Here is a 15472-nt window from a genome sequence, read left to right on the forward strand (position 1 = left end):
GGTTGGATTGACTCCAACCTCAGGCTCATTTATTTCAGGTTGGATTGACTCCAACCTCAGGCTCATTTATTTCAGGTTGGATTGATAAGATCTTCAATACAGTTTACACACACTTTCTGAGTATTTAGCGACATGGCCTTTTAATTGCCCAGTCCTTACTGGGCCTTACACAAGTTTTTCAAAATACTGTTCTGAAACTGTTAGGCCACTTCTCCAGACAGAACGACTGTCATTCAGTCAAACTTGCTGGCCTCTCTGCTCAAACATGTTTTTCTAGCTCACAAATATTTATGGGAATCATGTCTTTTGTTCCTTGTCCTTAAGACATTTACAGTCAATTACTAACAATTAGGTTGCTGGCCAATCAGAAGCTTCTAAAATTCATTACATCGGTTTCAAAACTCTTTTTAAAGACTGTTTAAAGACATTGTCAAATCATTCATTCATTATCTGTAACCGCTTATCCAATTCAGGGTCACGGTGGGTCCAGAGCCTACCTGGAATCATTGGGCGCAAGGTGGGGAATACACCCTGGAGGGGGCGCCAGTCCTTCACAGGGCAACACAGACACACACTCACACATATTCACTCACACACTTTTTAGTCACCAATCCACCTACCAACGTGTTTTTGGACCGTGGGAGGAAACCGGAGCACCCGGAGGAAACCCACGCGGACACGGGGAGAACACACAAACTCCTCACAGACAGTCAACTGGTGCGGGAATCGAACCCACAACCTGGAGCTGTGTGACTGCGACACTACCTGCTGCACCACCGTGCCGCCCATTGTCAAATCACTAGTTTTCAAAATACTTTGGATGTGATCGAAGTAGATTGACAACGATAATGTTATTGCGACATGAAATCTGTGGAAAGTCTTTACATGTATGTAAAATGTTGACTTCAACTACCTAATGAACTCTACGGTAGGGTTTCAATCACACAGTAAATGATGCAGCATTAAATTTGCAAACTAAATGTTCAATATTAAAAGGTTTTAAAGATTTCTTGACTATTACTTTAATATCCATCTATGCTTTATATTTTTTGGTAAATTAAACAGACAGAAAGTGAGAGAACTGTTTTAGTGATGCTTAAGCAATACTGTATTTAAAAACACTTATGCTAATAAAGCTGAACGGCTGAAACTGAATGGTTAAAAATGAAATGGATTATAGAAATCCAGAGGATTTGATTACCCAAAAGATAGTGATTCATGTAAACTGTATTAAGCTGTTGCTGGACTGCAAAAAACATTTTAAAGGACTTAGAATATATAAATATCTCAAAAAAAGTTCTGTGTTTTAATTTCACACCTGCTTTTCATGTCCTTATACGGGACGCCTGCAAATCCTTGGGATTTCTTTTCTTCCTTTGACCAACAGGAAGTCATCAACCCCCTGCTCACCGTCCCTGCAGTTTCAAGCACCCGAATCAATGGGCGGAAAGAGAAGAGGGCCCCGGTCCTCCCTCTGCATCTGTCAAGGAACAGGAGAGAGGGAGGGCTTCACCCCACTGAGGCTGAAAAAAAAAAAAAGAGAAGGGAACAACAATATCACTCCATCTGTCACGAGCTGCCTCGTCTCTGCTCAGATGAAATATGGCTCTAGATAAAATCAAACTGCACCTTACTTCCATTTGCCTGCTATTGCCTCTGCCTTTAGCCTATACAACGGCTCAGAGTGCTGCGCCATTCTGGCCACTGCCCCCACTGAGCGGCCCCTCGCTCCTGCGCTTACTGTAAGTCGATCACAGGGTGCAACACACGCGACCGCACAACTTATTGTCTCAGATAAATAAAAAGGCATGTGGAATAAAGGAATATGCAAAGGATTGTGTGACTGATCAACATTTGGTTAACATTTTCTTACAGTATTTACTGATTTTAATATACTACAAATATATTTGACAATATATATTAAAAATTTAAATCAAATGTGTCGTGTTTAAGTGCAAGTCAAACCTAAATAAAAAGTCAGATTTAACCTCTCAATATGGAATATTTCATACACTGAAAGAAAGTGTGCCATGAAAAGAATTAAATATTCAATCGTGTAAATTTCTACATGAATCAGATATAGTCCATCTATACAATTTTGCCTTGGGGTAGGTTGCTTACATTCATGGAAATTAAATGCTTTACTGAATTCAGTGTTGCTCCATTATTATTATTATTATTATTATTATTATTATTATTATTATTTGTATAATATGTTTTAAGAAGCATAACTGAATAATAAATATTAATACTGATAACTAAATAACAAGCCAGCATTTTAGCCAGGTCTTTTCTATTTTAACAGAGAAATCCATGCCTACACAACTAGCTTTCCCCTCAAACCTCATGGTTCCTTCCATAAGAGGGGAGTTTACTGTGCAGCACCAAGCTGATCTCCCCTCCCCCCCCGGGTTTAGAATCTGCTCTCTCCGAGTGAGGGAGAGAGAGGGAGAGAGCAAGAGAGGCAGGTAGGGCTGCAATCTCAGTCATTCATATTTAATTTGGCGAGAGTTTCCGGCCAGACTAATGTGCTATTGATTGCAAGTCTCCTATTACAGAGGCGAGGGCGGGAAGGGAGGGAGAGGGGAAGGATGAGTGAGTGGCAGAGACTGCAAAATTAGGGAGAAATGGAAAAGGGGAGGGGAAGAAGAGAGGGAGGAGAAAAATGAGGTGGAATGGGACGTTAGATTAAAAAAAAAACGGATAGGGGTAGAACATGAGGCAGTATTCAGAAGCCCCGTTTCTCCTTTTAACACACAGGGTATGGAGGTGTGTAAGTATGTGATGCTCTTTCTGTCTCTCTCTCTCTCTCTCTCTCTCTCTCTGTCTGTCTCTCTTTAGCCTCTCCCTCACTCCCTGGTGTTTTCTCACCCATATTTTTAGCCCCAAACAATTCTCAAGCAGCAAATTCCATTAACAGCGACGGGGCTTTAGTAAAGCATGTGCTGAATACGACGACAAAAAAAAAGTGTGCATTTCGGTGTAATTAAGGATAAGAACACCGACATGACAGAGAGGGCTCTGCTCCTCAGCCTCGGCACAGAGCACATTTAGATGTGTTCGCTGGTGTGCTGGGGGGACCGGGAGGGGCCGAAGGGTAAAGCAAATGGAAAAGATGGAAGACGAGAGAGAGGATGAGAGGAGGAAAGAACCAGGAGAGGAAAAGAAAGAGGGCATCCCAGTGCTTTGTGTATTTAAGGTTTTCTCCCCAGATACCACACGCAGACGGCTCTGGATGAAAGATTAATAACCACATCTCTATATTTAACAGGGTTGGGTGTAAAACATGTTCTTAGTGAGGCGTGGTGGTCGCACTCCCACCCACCAACTCCCTCACTTCAGCAAACTGTAAAGTGTAAGTCTATTCTCACCCATGTGTTGCTAATACATGGCTTAGAGTTCACGACTGAGTATTTTCATTAGGTTTCACACCCAGTGCTACCCACACACACACACACATATACATATATACATTCACACATAAACGCATGCTACCCCAGGCACATTAACAAATCATGCAATAAGTTTGCGCTAACATACGGACCCAGCGATGTTAATATACAGTGCAGGACCCATCTGTATGTTTTCATTACATTTCACATTCAGTTCTACACTCAAACATACCAACTCACTCACATGCAGATACGCGGGCCCGGAAAGCCAACAAGAATCAATAAGTAAAAAGATGACAAGAGGCGTCTACTTCAGCTCCTTCCTCCCACCCGCCTGTCTGCTCTAATAATAGCCCAAAGACTACATGGAGAGGCAGAGGAGGAGGAGGGAAAAAAAATAAAAACACAGACAGAGCGAGCTCCAGAGAAATGGCAAATAATACATGCAGGGCTGAATTAGGGCGATATACAGTACCATGCAGGAGTCAGAGACCACCATTCAGTAATTTTAATTCCAGTCTACAAGGTCAATACGTACAAGTGATTCCGTTTTTCAGAATCAGAGGAAAAAGCACAAAAACATGTATTCAACAGAACCCGCTTCAAAATGCTTTGGGATGATTTCAAACTGAAACTGTGTCAAATGAAAGTAATTCTGGCCTCCTCCTCTTCCTCCTCCTTTACAGCTGTAAAGAAACTCGTTTTAAAATGTCACACAGAGCCTAATGTCCATAAGATCTGTACTTATTATCTTCCTTCCCGAGTTATTACCTGGATGTACTGGTGCTGGAGCAGGCCACTGCCAGACTGCATCACGCAACTGTGGCTACAGTGGACATGTGGTCAAGGGCTATTGATGTTGTGAGGGGCATGTTTTCATTTTAAGTTCTCTAATGTGTTTGTTTGTGCACCTGCCAGTGTGTTTTTTCAGGTTCTATTCATTATAATACACACGTGTATGTGTGTTATACACCTATCTTGTATCGACACTCATTGTCCATTTTATCAGCCCCAGTGACCATACAGAAGCACTTGTAGTTCTACAACTACAGTGTTTTTCTGCATACTTTCTCACCCTACTCTTCAATGGTCAGGACCATCACAGAGCAGGTTTTTTTTTTTTTGGTGGATCACGCTCAGTGCTGCAGTGAAACAGATATAGTGTTCAAACAGATGTAGTGTATGTGTTTCAAGTGGATCAGACACAGCAGTGCTGCTAGAGTTTGTAAAGCACTGTATCACTGCCGGACTGAGAATATGATTCTAATCATACTCCTGATCATTAAAGAGCAGGGTGAAATGAACATAAGAAAGTATGCAGAGAAACAGGTGGACTACAGTCTGTAATTGCCAGTGGGCCTGATAAAATGGACAATGAGTGTAGATACAAAGTGGGCGTTCTTAATCCAGTGATCATTCAGTGTATATATATGAATAACTTTGGAACACCGAATAAAGATTAATTTAAAATTATTTTTTTAATGTAAACACTTATTACAGCTTTAATTTTGTTTATTGCTTTCTCAAAAAGTAAATAAACAAATAAATAAAAACAAACTTTGTATAATTTTTCCACATTTCCAGAGTTCAGTTTAATAATTGTTTGCATTTACTGCTGTGAGGAAACTTTCCCTGAATTTTATAAAAAGTGCTATTTGATTAGGCAGGTCAAGGCCGGCCAAACAACCCATGGACTATTTATATCTGAACTGAGACTGAAGCTTGAATTTTCCTGTCTATTGAAGATGAAAGGTAAGTAAAGTACCATTTTTTGCAATGGCAGTGTTTTGTTGGCCTCTCAAGTCCAACATTATTGTAGTAGTGGATCCTGTTTCCCTTTTATTACTTTTAAACTTCAGTTTGGGCAAGTTAACTAGATTAAAAAGATCATAAAGGACATGTTTGTTCTTAATAACTTTTTTACAGAATATTAAATGAACGTATGGAGGTCGCTGACTTTTACATACTATTAACTAACAATTCAAAGAACAGCATAGAAACATCAGTCAGCAATGGACCATGACTGAAGTGCTGTTGAATCCTCTGCACTTTTTCTATACTGTAACATCTATGGCCTTGAAGTGTCCCAAAAAAGCATAAAACAAAGCTCAGAAAACCCATTCAAAGCTCTATTAATGCTACTATATTCACCAACACTGCTACAGGCAGATCAGCCATAGAAAAGCACTCGAGTAAATACTGCATGAATGCTAATACATAAAACGCTAAGTGGGGACTATTTACATTATCGCAGTAGCGACAAAATCATGTTTCAATCAGACAAAACAGTAAAGGACCAGATCGGGGTATGTGGTATGAAATTGCCTATCACTGCATAAGCCAAGTAAGGCCATTATGGCTGCTTTTCACAATGAGCGCCAAAGTGACAAGCATCGCTTATCACACACATGCTAATGCAAGTACTTGACCAAGCTCATGAAAACGACAAGGTACCATCTGGGGAATTAATAGATTTCCAGAGTCCTGGTTTGACGCTTGACACATGGCAAAGCACAAAACAAGGCCGGTCACATCACAAAACCCATCGCACCAGGTATGCTAATATGTTGCATGTTAGTGCCCACACAAACAGCAGTCTGTGTAATCCAGTGTTCTGGGGCTCTGATGGAGGACTGTCACAACAGCTGTCAGCATTAACACAGTGCACAATCAGGGTTTCACTTTGACTCAGAAAACCTGTTTTTAATGCCACCGTCATCTTCACCAACTCACAGTGGCTGCTACACCTCCTGTACCCACAAGAAGGCAGAAACACATCCACGTGGAGCTCTGATGTTTTCAAAGCTACATAATTGGCTTTTCCACGGGATGATATGCTCTCTTCACAAACAGTTTCTTAAGCTACTCATTATGAACCTGCACGCAACAGCAACCACATGTTCCAGCAGACTGGCAAAAAAAAAAAAAAAAGAAGAAGAAAAAAAGAAGATCGGGGGGTGGGGGTGGGAGCGGGACAACAACAACAACAAAAAATACAGTGCCGACACAAAATCAACGACAGCTGAAAGAGCCATTAGAGAGCCTTAGTGTCTCTTATACCTAAATGTCCGGGAGAACAAAAGCACCAGAGCTGTTAATCTCCTCTTCTGGAGGGCCTCCTGAACATTAAAAATAATCACCCGAAATTACGGCGAGAGCTTCAAGCAACTGCCATGCTTGAACCTCTGAATCGGCACATTGAATAGGTGCTTCAGATGCCCTCTTACCTCCAGGCTGGCTTCAGCTGCCCTTGCTGCCTGCCAGCGCCCTTAATGAGCCTCTGCAATTAAGCTTGTTTATTCACATAAAGTGTGAACAAGGGAGAAAGTGAGAGAGGGAGACACAGAGAGAGAGACACAGGGTGTATGAACCTGGCTCTTTGTGCAGCAAGTGGCCTTTTTTTAAAACCCTCCTCACAAAGCCCACTGAAACACCCGCGGCAAATGGCTAAACCCATCTCTTGCACTTGTCTGCTGTTTTCTTGTTGCCCCAGAATGGCATGAAGAATCCCCATCCGGGCATACGTTAGGGGCTGAAGAGAGTCAGGGCTTGATGGTGTGATGGTTTGATGGTGGGAGGGTGTGGTTTGGAGGAGTGTGTGGCGTTAAGACAGCCTGACAGCGGGAGCCCTTGCCATCTCCAGCCTCTTATTAACGCTTAACGAGAGCTTTCCTCATGCAATATTCATCGCCACTAATATCATCCAAGCTCTGAGCTGAGCTGGCTACTTATGTAAGGCAATTATGTACAAAAAAAAAAAAATCAGACAGGGCCCACATTCAGACATGGACTGAGGCAGGGCTGCAGGACAATACTGAGAGAGAGGGAGAGAGAGAGAGAGAGTATAAGACTTCCTACAATGATGCAAACAATCAGCATCCACGAGGCAATAGTGTACTTCAGAACTTCAAAAGGAGATTAACATCAAAATTAAGATATGTACCATTACAACTTTTTTAAACCTGAAACCAGCCTGTGTAGGCTAAATGGACATAAGAAATAAAATACAGGGTAAGTCAAAAATCACAGGACACCCTTTTATTTATTTGATAAGCTACATGAAAAACTTGACCTTTAAGCGCTTGTATGTGCCAAAAACTGTGTGAGAATGACAAAGTATTTAGGTCTTTCACCATCCACTGTATACAATATTGAGAAAGGAATCAGGGAATCTTGAGTAATCTCAGCCTGCGTAGAGCAAGGCCAGATCCCACTGCTGATCGTGCCTGACCTTCCAGCTCTCAGACAGCACTGCATGAGAAACCATCATATGGTACAGTGATAAAAGTAGCCATAGTATTTGGGAAAATGTTTTCACTTAACACAGTCTGCTGCAGCATCAACAAAGACATTAATTAAATCTATGCACAAACACTGCTGATGTCTCTGGGCCTGCACTAAGCTCAGATGAGCCAAAGACAGTGGAAACATGCTATGTTCCAATGAGTCCATGTTTCAGCTTGTTGCCAAACCTACATTTCTCAGTTCTCTGTCAATGACTTTTTCTGGAAAGTCCGTGGTTATTTCAGCCAGGCAAGACATACTTAGACATACTTTAGGACATCATGAAGACAAGGATCAAACAATGCAAACACTGACAGCAGAACAGTTAAAATCATGCAAAAAGCAAGAAACATTCTTCTTGCACAACTGCAACAATTACTATCCTCAGTTCTCCAACAATTACAAAAAAGTAAAAGTGGTGAACATCCCTGTTCCAAATTGTTGCGTGTACAGCAGCCATCAAATTGGTTTAAATTCTTAAAATACAATGAAGTTAGTCTGTAACAACATAGGGAATACTTTCATTTTTTAGTTATTTTCAGGAGAACAGAAACTACAAAATCACAGATTCTTATAATTTTCCAAAAATTGGGTTCATAATGTTTTATTCGTTCATTTATTCATTATCTGTAACCGCTTATCCAGTTCAGGGTCGCGGTGTGTCCAGAGCCCACCTGGAATCATTGGACACAAGGTGGGTATACACCCCGGAGGGGGCACCAGTCCTTCACAGGGCAACACACACACACACTCACACATATTCACTCACACACTCACACCTACGGACACTTTTTAGTCACCAATCCACCTACCAACGTGTTTTTGGACTGTGGGAGGAAACCGGAGCACCCGGAGGAAACCCACACAGACACGAGGAGAACACACCAAACTCCTCACAGACAGCCACCTGGAGTGTGAATCGAACCCACAACCTCCAGTTCCCTGGAGCTGTGTGACTGCGACACTACCTGCTGTGCCACGGTTTTTTATGATTTTTATATCTAATTGTTAGACACAAAGCAATGCTAGACCCAAGTTGGCACACTACTAACATACTAGCAATGTGCTAGCCAAAATGTGAAACGATATAACTGAAATGCATATCCATGTCAATATTTATTATATTGTATTGTTACATCCCTAATACTGGCCACATTATGTCATTCATAAATATACCAGTAGCCATAATAACAAAACTGACCAAATGTTCACTGTTTATTGTAAGCAAAAATTGGCCAAAACCAGTTTTGTATCCATAAATAATAACACATTAATAATGCATCATTCTGTGTAAATCTCAGCTAATTAAAACAATAAAAACAATAACAAAACATCATAATATTAGGAAAAATGTAAAAAAAATGACATCAAAAGGCAATTCCCATACTCCTTCTGTGCTAACTCTGTGCTAACTCCTAACCCAGTAATGCACAAACCCAACTAGTTTCTCTGACACGACATGAAGCAGTTAACATTCTTGTTTACCCAACCCAGACACATCTAACCACCTACTCATCTCAGCAGATTTCTCTGGGCAGGAACACATCAGCTGGAACAGGCACTAGGCCTTCTGTCGATGTGAGTGCGGCTGCCTCTATACTGTCCATACATAAAGCGGTGTCTGAAAGTAGGTTTGAAATTGCAGTGCTCTCGCACGCCAACAAAACCTCCCACTCGCAACCCCGGCGACTCGGCTCCCTGTTACCTGAACAGCGACTATCAGCAATGTGTATAATCACTGATATGATTATTTAAGGAGTGGACGAACAGAGACTCTACAAGGTCAGACAAGGACACTGCTGAGGAAGCAGAGGATGGGGGCTGTTCAAACTAGACCACAAAAGCCAACACCCCCTCCCCTCCCCCCTTAACACATATACACGCACACAAACATTTTCACACCCCTATGCGAGATTGTGAATTGACCAATGTAAATATTATTATATTTATGAATATAATTAAACTTTAATAAAGTACATTCAAATACACATTTTCCTTCACATGTAAAGATACATTTTTTACAGATATTAGGTTTTATTCAGGCTGCAAATGTTTAATTTCTGCTTTAGGTGTATCACTTTCTGATGCTGGTACGACGCTGACACTGCACACACAGCTGACATATCATCATTCAATAGACAGGGCCACCTTGGAACAACCACACATGAGTTTAAAGTCATGTCCGATGCCAGTTGTGGGTTAAAGGGGTCAAAGTGTTACTGAATTGAGTGAAATTTCCCTAAGGAAATTTAGGGTAATGCCTTTCTAAAAGAGTAGTGGCAATGAGAGACATTCCTATTGATATTCTTATTTTCAGAAGAAGACCTTTGGAGCAGGAGCCAACAAACATTTGGCCACATAGTGGATATAATGCAGTGAAGAGTTTGCTTTCCATCCTCCCAACTTACGAAGATAATATTTTAAGATTCACACATCCATCCATCAAGTAAGTTCATAACACTTTAATCTGTATATATGTCTTTAGCACACCTTTATGTATATCATGTATATAGTACATTCAATTGTGTATTCACAGTTCCTACCCACATATCTGTATATCATGTTAGACTATTATATACATATTATTATATAATATATTACATTAATATAGTCACATAACCTGTATTTACTGTAGTTACTGTGTATCCTGCAATTGCTGTTGTTTGCAATTCTGGTTAGACTCTAATCTAATCTAATTTAATATGGCATCACTAGAGATCTGAAATGATGTGTATTTGTCAAGAAGCTTTCACTGAGAAAGGAATAAATTATTTGCTCTAGACCACCAACACTGCACTTCATGTGGAGTAAGGTTTTATGGACTCATGAATCTAATCTCTATCTGAAATTATTTTAGAGAGGAAGATTGCCTGAGATCAGGAGAAGTAAAAGGCAACCAACTTCTAATTAAACTTAGGAGGTGTGTAAAAATATGCAATCATATGTAGTGCAGAAACAACTGTATACCTGTTTAATTGGGCAAATGGACTATATGTAGTGACCCTCCATTTTCTGTGAAAAAAAAGAAGCAAAACAGAAAATAAATTAAACATAAAATTAATAAAATATCCCTCCAACACCAAATACTAATCTATTAGTATTTAACCTGTCCCTTAATTTTCCAAAACATCCCAGCTAAAACCAATTAATTACACCAGTCTTCATGGCATTATGTTCCATTCAAAGAAACACGAACATCCACATAAACAACTACTGAAACACAGTTCAGCTGCCATACAAATTCCATGCTTACATGCAGAAGGAGATTTTTCTAAGGAGGTTTTTAGATTATAAGGTTTAATTTGCATTAGGGAAAAGGAAAATGAGTAATTTTTTCAAGGGATTATTAAATGATACAAAGAAAATGATAGACTTCCAAACATAACACCATCCTATAAACAGAACATAAAGCTTCCATCTATGAGAATTTGGGAAAATCAAGCTATGGGTCTGACAGAATCTATAATCTATTTATTGTGGACTATAACAATGCAATAAATACAAAAGAATATAAATAATCTAAACTGAATACAAAAAGTGCAAGTGAACTTAATGTAGTGGATAGAACCTGAAAGAAATTCTCCCAAAAAGTGTGGAAGCTGTAATAATGGCAAGAGATTTATACACAACATATTCATTTCATTTTTAGTTAGTGAAGCTTCAGTATAACCCTGATAAATTCCGAGTGAATAAATACCGAATACAAATGAGACTGAAAACATGAACTTTATACTGAAGGGCTGCATTGGCCAGAACTAGAGTGGTGTCCAACTTCTCTGTGACAACTCCACCAATTCCATCTGAAATAAACACAAGTGAACATGCACTTTCAGCATGCACACATGTGAATGCTCACATCATCATTATTATCTCCATCATTGTCCTCATCAACAGTAGACACAAGCACACTAACACACACGCAATACTCATGCACCCTACCACACACACACACAGACACACAAACACATACACCCTGAGGTCAAGGCCCGGTGGGGGTCTGTGCAGAAATAGGTCATTTGTCACACATCATGTCCCGGGGCTGGGAATGCATTATAGATGAGACCAAACAGCCTGTCTCAGTGAGCTCCCACCACTCAGAGAGCCGAGGAGGAGGAGGAAGGGAAGGGGAAGGATGTGGGGGGAGGGAGAGATGACAGCTACTGTAATCAGTGTTCGGCTGCTTCAAATGAGCACCCAACGAGGAACACTCTGTGGTATTAGTTGTAATTTTAATATTGCTACTAATTGTGCCTCTGACTCACTGTGCCTACAATACAATGATAATGACTATGTAATTATATAAAAGAATTATATTTGTAATGCACAAAATTACTGGAAAACGAACTTAAGAATTCATATTATATGGCAACAGCAGTGGGTATTAAAAAAAAAACATTGGTCAACCAACATTATTAGGTCAATTCCATGAAAATAAATTAAAAATAAATTAATTAATTAACAAAAATGTAAAGTGCCTGAGTAGGTGAAACAAGTCATAATAATTAATGAATGGTGAAAACATTAGAACAAACTTGCTATATATCCATATGCACTTTACTTTGTAAGAAGATTCCTAGACGGGTTCATAATAAATAATGGGAGACCCTAGAATTAAAAATTTTGATCTCCTCTTAATAATAAATTTTTGCTCACAGAATTTGCTGTAAAGTCATACATCTTTCAAATTATACTGCACAATAAAAGTAAAATATGAATATAATTTATTTTAATATTTACCTGTATAACCACTGACAATCATTTGCTTTAACATGCTCATCATAAAAGCTTTAAACATGCACCAAACTAGCAATCCTTTGTTGTGCTAATATTAAAAGAAAACAGATGACAAAGAACAGAAATCAATAATCCAGGCATTAGGCCACATGGTCCTTATTAATAAGAGCAGAACATGCATAAACGTGTCTCTGTTAACATAAAACATTCATATATGTTTCAAGCATAATACAAAAGTCTATGAAGACAATATGTCTAAAAGTAATGTGCTACTTACAAGCTTTCATACAGGGATTCACACAGTATTCATAATGTAAAATGCAGAATAAACAAAAAATATTGCCTGCAATCAGACATATTTGTCTAAACTTATGAATGAACAGGCAATTAATCGAAAATTAATCAAAATTGACATTCAGAACTTCTAAGTGACATAATATTGTCTATGTCGATTATATGATTTTTTTTTCACTTTTTTTTATTATTCTGTTATGTCCCCACTGTATGTTCATGTACTGTCCTTTTTAAACCACATTACCACACAGTAGTCACATGATTCTGCTCCGATCTGCCACAAGGAAGCAACATGGAGGAGACCCTAAACGCAGAGACCGACTGAGCGACTCGAGCAGCTCGTCCCAAAGAAAAAAACGCATCTCTGGTTTGGACGTGTTGTGTTTTGACATTAATTAAGAAGACAATAAACAAAAAAGTCAAATGTAAACACTGACTAAAAAAAATCACACACCAGATATGAACAGTGCTCAAAAAAGAAAAGAACAAGCTCCCAGCAACATTAGAAAAAATATCCCAGCTTTAGTACTGGAGCATACTGGAGTCACTGAACTATGAGAGTAAGAAATGCAAAAACTAAATAATTGTTCATCAGTCCTAATTGTGGTAAATTGGTACAATAAATCGTGATATTAATTTTTGCTCATATCAGCCAGCACTAGAATGAACCATGAATCTTTTTCAAGAATCTTTAAGTGCTGTAGATTTCTCTTTCCTATGTCCACAGTACAACTGTTTTTAAAATGCTATGTCATTAAATCGACAGTTTCCACTTAAAGTTCATATACAAATATATACTTTATAAATCTTCCATTATCATGTTAAATGTACTTGCTTTAAAAGCCTTACTGCAGTTAAAGGGAATGTCTCTGATTGTGGGTAAACATAGTTCTCTGGTTGTTTACACTCAGAAGCTAAGTGTCTTTTAAGGTGTAATAGTGTGTTTCAGGGGGGAAAAAACAACTGTTTTTTGTAAGTGGCTGAAGATTTACTTGTCTGTACGTTTTTATTCACTGTTACCACAGAAACTGATTTATAAATCGAGTTGTTTGATTTGTAGCACTTTCGCTAATCCAGTTAAAATTTGGAGACATTTCCACCTTAAACAATATGAAACATCAAAACTAAGCCAAATAAAACAATATGGCCTATTTATGGTGCAGAAATAGAGCAAAATCCTCTTTTCAATTCATGCTTTTCAACATTTGGAGTTCTCTCCATTGACTATAAATATGCCAGATGTCTCCATCATGTGCAGAAAGAGAGAGAAAGCCTAGCATATCGGACCAAAACAGTTTGTTTATTTACACATTTCCAGAGAAACACATTAATGTAACATTAGATTTTGCGGTTTTGAGAAAGCAAATATTAACTCAGTAATAACTAAAGTGCACCAGATAAGCCAGGCACATCCTACAAATTCACAGCTTCGTACTATCAAATACTCCTGTCTCTTCTTTCAAGGTGCTTCAATGATCGTTTCGGGATTAACGATTTCTAGGACTGATCAATCAGGTTATTTCTAAATCATTGTTAACTTTCAGCAGGCCAAAATGGATTAACTTGACTCTTCAATGAATGCCACGTTGAATGCTACTTATGAAATAACCGTCATTATGATTCAAAATAATATAGTTTTACATTATAACTACCGTTTTATTGCTATGGATTTGAAATAAGGGACTTATGCACTAACTTAAGCTCAATTCACTGTGATTTTCCTTATAGTCAAATTAATGCTCAGAAAAGCATCATCAGCGCCATGATAGGACCCCTAATAAGGGAGGGGTCTAAACCCCTTAGTCATCTAACTAGATTCAAACCAAAAGCTTTATGCTCTTTAATGAGCAGCCCAGAACCACTTAACCACACCTAATGAGCCACTTCTGGTCTCATTAGGTGGCATCAGATGTGGCATCTGGATTATGACATCTGACCACATCCATTTATTATGTGTTTTTTTATTTAAAAAAAAACGTTGGTGCAGAGGTGCTAGTCAGTGCTGAAACCTGCAAGTGTTGTTTACAGCAGTCTGTATAAAAACAGAATACAGCAGAATAGTTAAAAAAACCTTTCCTGTATTTTAACACCAACTTTTTCCACTTATGTGTGATCATTTTACTGGAAAAAACAAATACAGTGAAAGAAGATTATTTACTGTCACCAAAAGCCAGTATCCATAGAAAATCAAGATACTTTTGCCAACATTAGACACCTTAGCACTGTTTTGTAGCCATGCTCTCAACGTGGTCTAGTGAGAATGCCCAGCTCAATAGTGCCACTGCTTTGTTTACAAAATGCCCTCTCATTGGATAAGCCCTCCTCTCAGTACTAGTTTGCCTGGGCATGTACTCCGCCATTGGCTACTCGATAGGATATAGTCTGCAAAGTAAAAATGTACTTTTAAAATGACAAAAACCCAAGGACACAACATGAAGCAGAATAGTGAAAACAAAATAGCAGTTCTGTGGTTTGATGTAGGGCATGAGGGAGTCCAGAGAATGAGGGGACAGCAAAGAGAAACAAGAAGAAAGAAAGAAAAGCGAGAGAAAGATATGGCTCCTGTGCTTTCTGCACCCATCTGTTCTGATGGTGCAGGTGGAGCTCTATTCACCCATCTCTGCATGTATGCGTGTGTGTGTGTGTGTGGAGTGGGGTGGGGTGTAGCGGGGGGAGCAGGAAGAGAGGGAGAGCAGAGGGAAGGAGTGAAGAGATAGAGAGAAAGGGGATGGGGGGGCCTCTTGGTGATCTCTCCTGAAGGGGATAAT

The 15472-nt window shown here is 39.2% G+C and overlaps 1 protein-coding gene across 2 annotated transcripts in view; it reads right to left on the reverse strand.

Annotated features, from left to right (window-relative positions):
- The window catches only part of LOC136699167 (dedicator of cytokinesis protein 7-like), a 66541-nt gene that overhangs the window by 48591 nt on the left and 2478 nt on the right, over positions 1-15472 (reverse strand). For both annotated transcript variants that reach the window (XM_066673650.1, XM_066673648.1), the window contains exons 2-3: positions 10644-10688; positions 1319-1523 (exon numbers count right to left, since the gene is read on the reverse strand). In XM_066673650.1, coding sequence (XP_066529747.1) covers positions 1319-1395 — 77 coding nt within the window. In that variant the 5' untranslated portion in view covers positions 1396-1523; positions 10644-10688. The remainder of the gene's footprint in view (positions 1-1318; positions 1524-10643; positions 10689-15472) is intronic.

The sequence above is a fragment of the Hoplias malabaricus genome, chromosome 6, assembly GCF_029633855.1.
Source record: "Hoplias malabaricus isolate fHopMal1 chromosome 6, fHopMal1.hap1, whole genome shotgun sequence".
Lineage (NCBI taxonomy): Eukaryota > Metazoa > Chordata > Actinopteri > Characiformes > Erythrinidae > Hoplias > Hoplias malabaricus.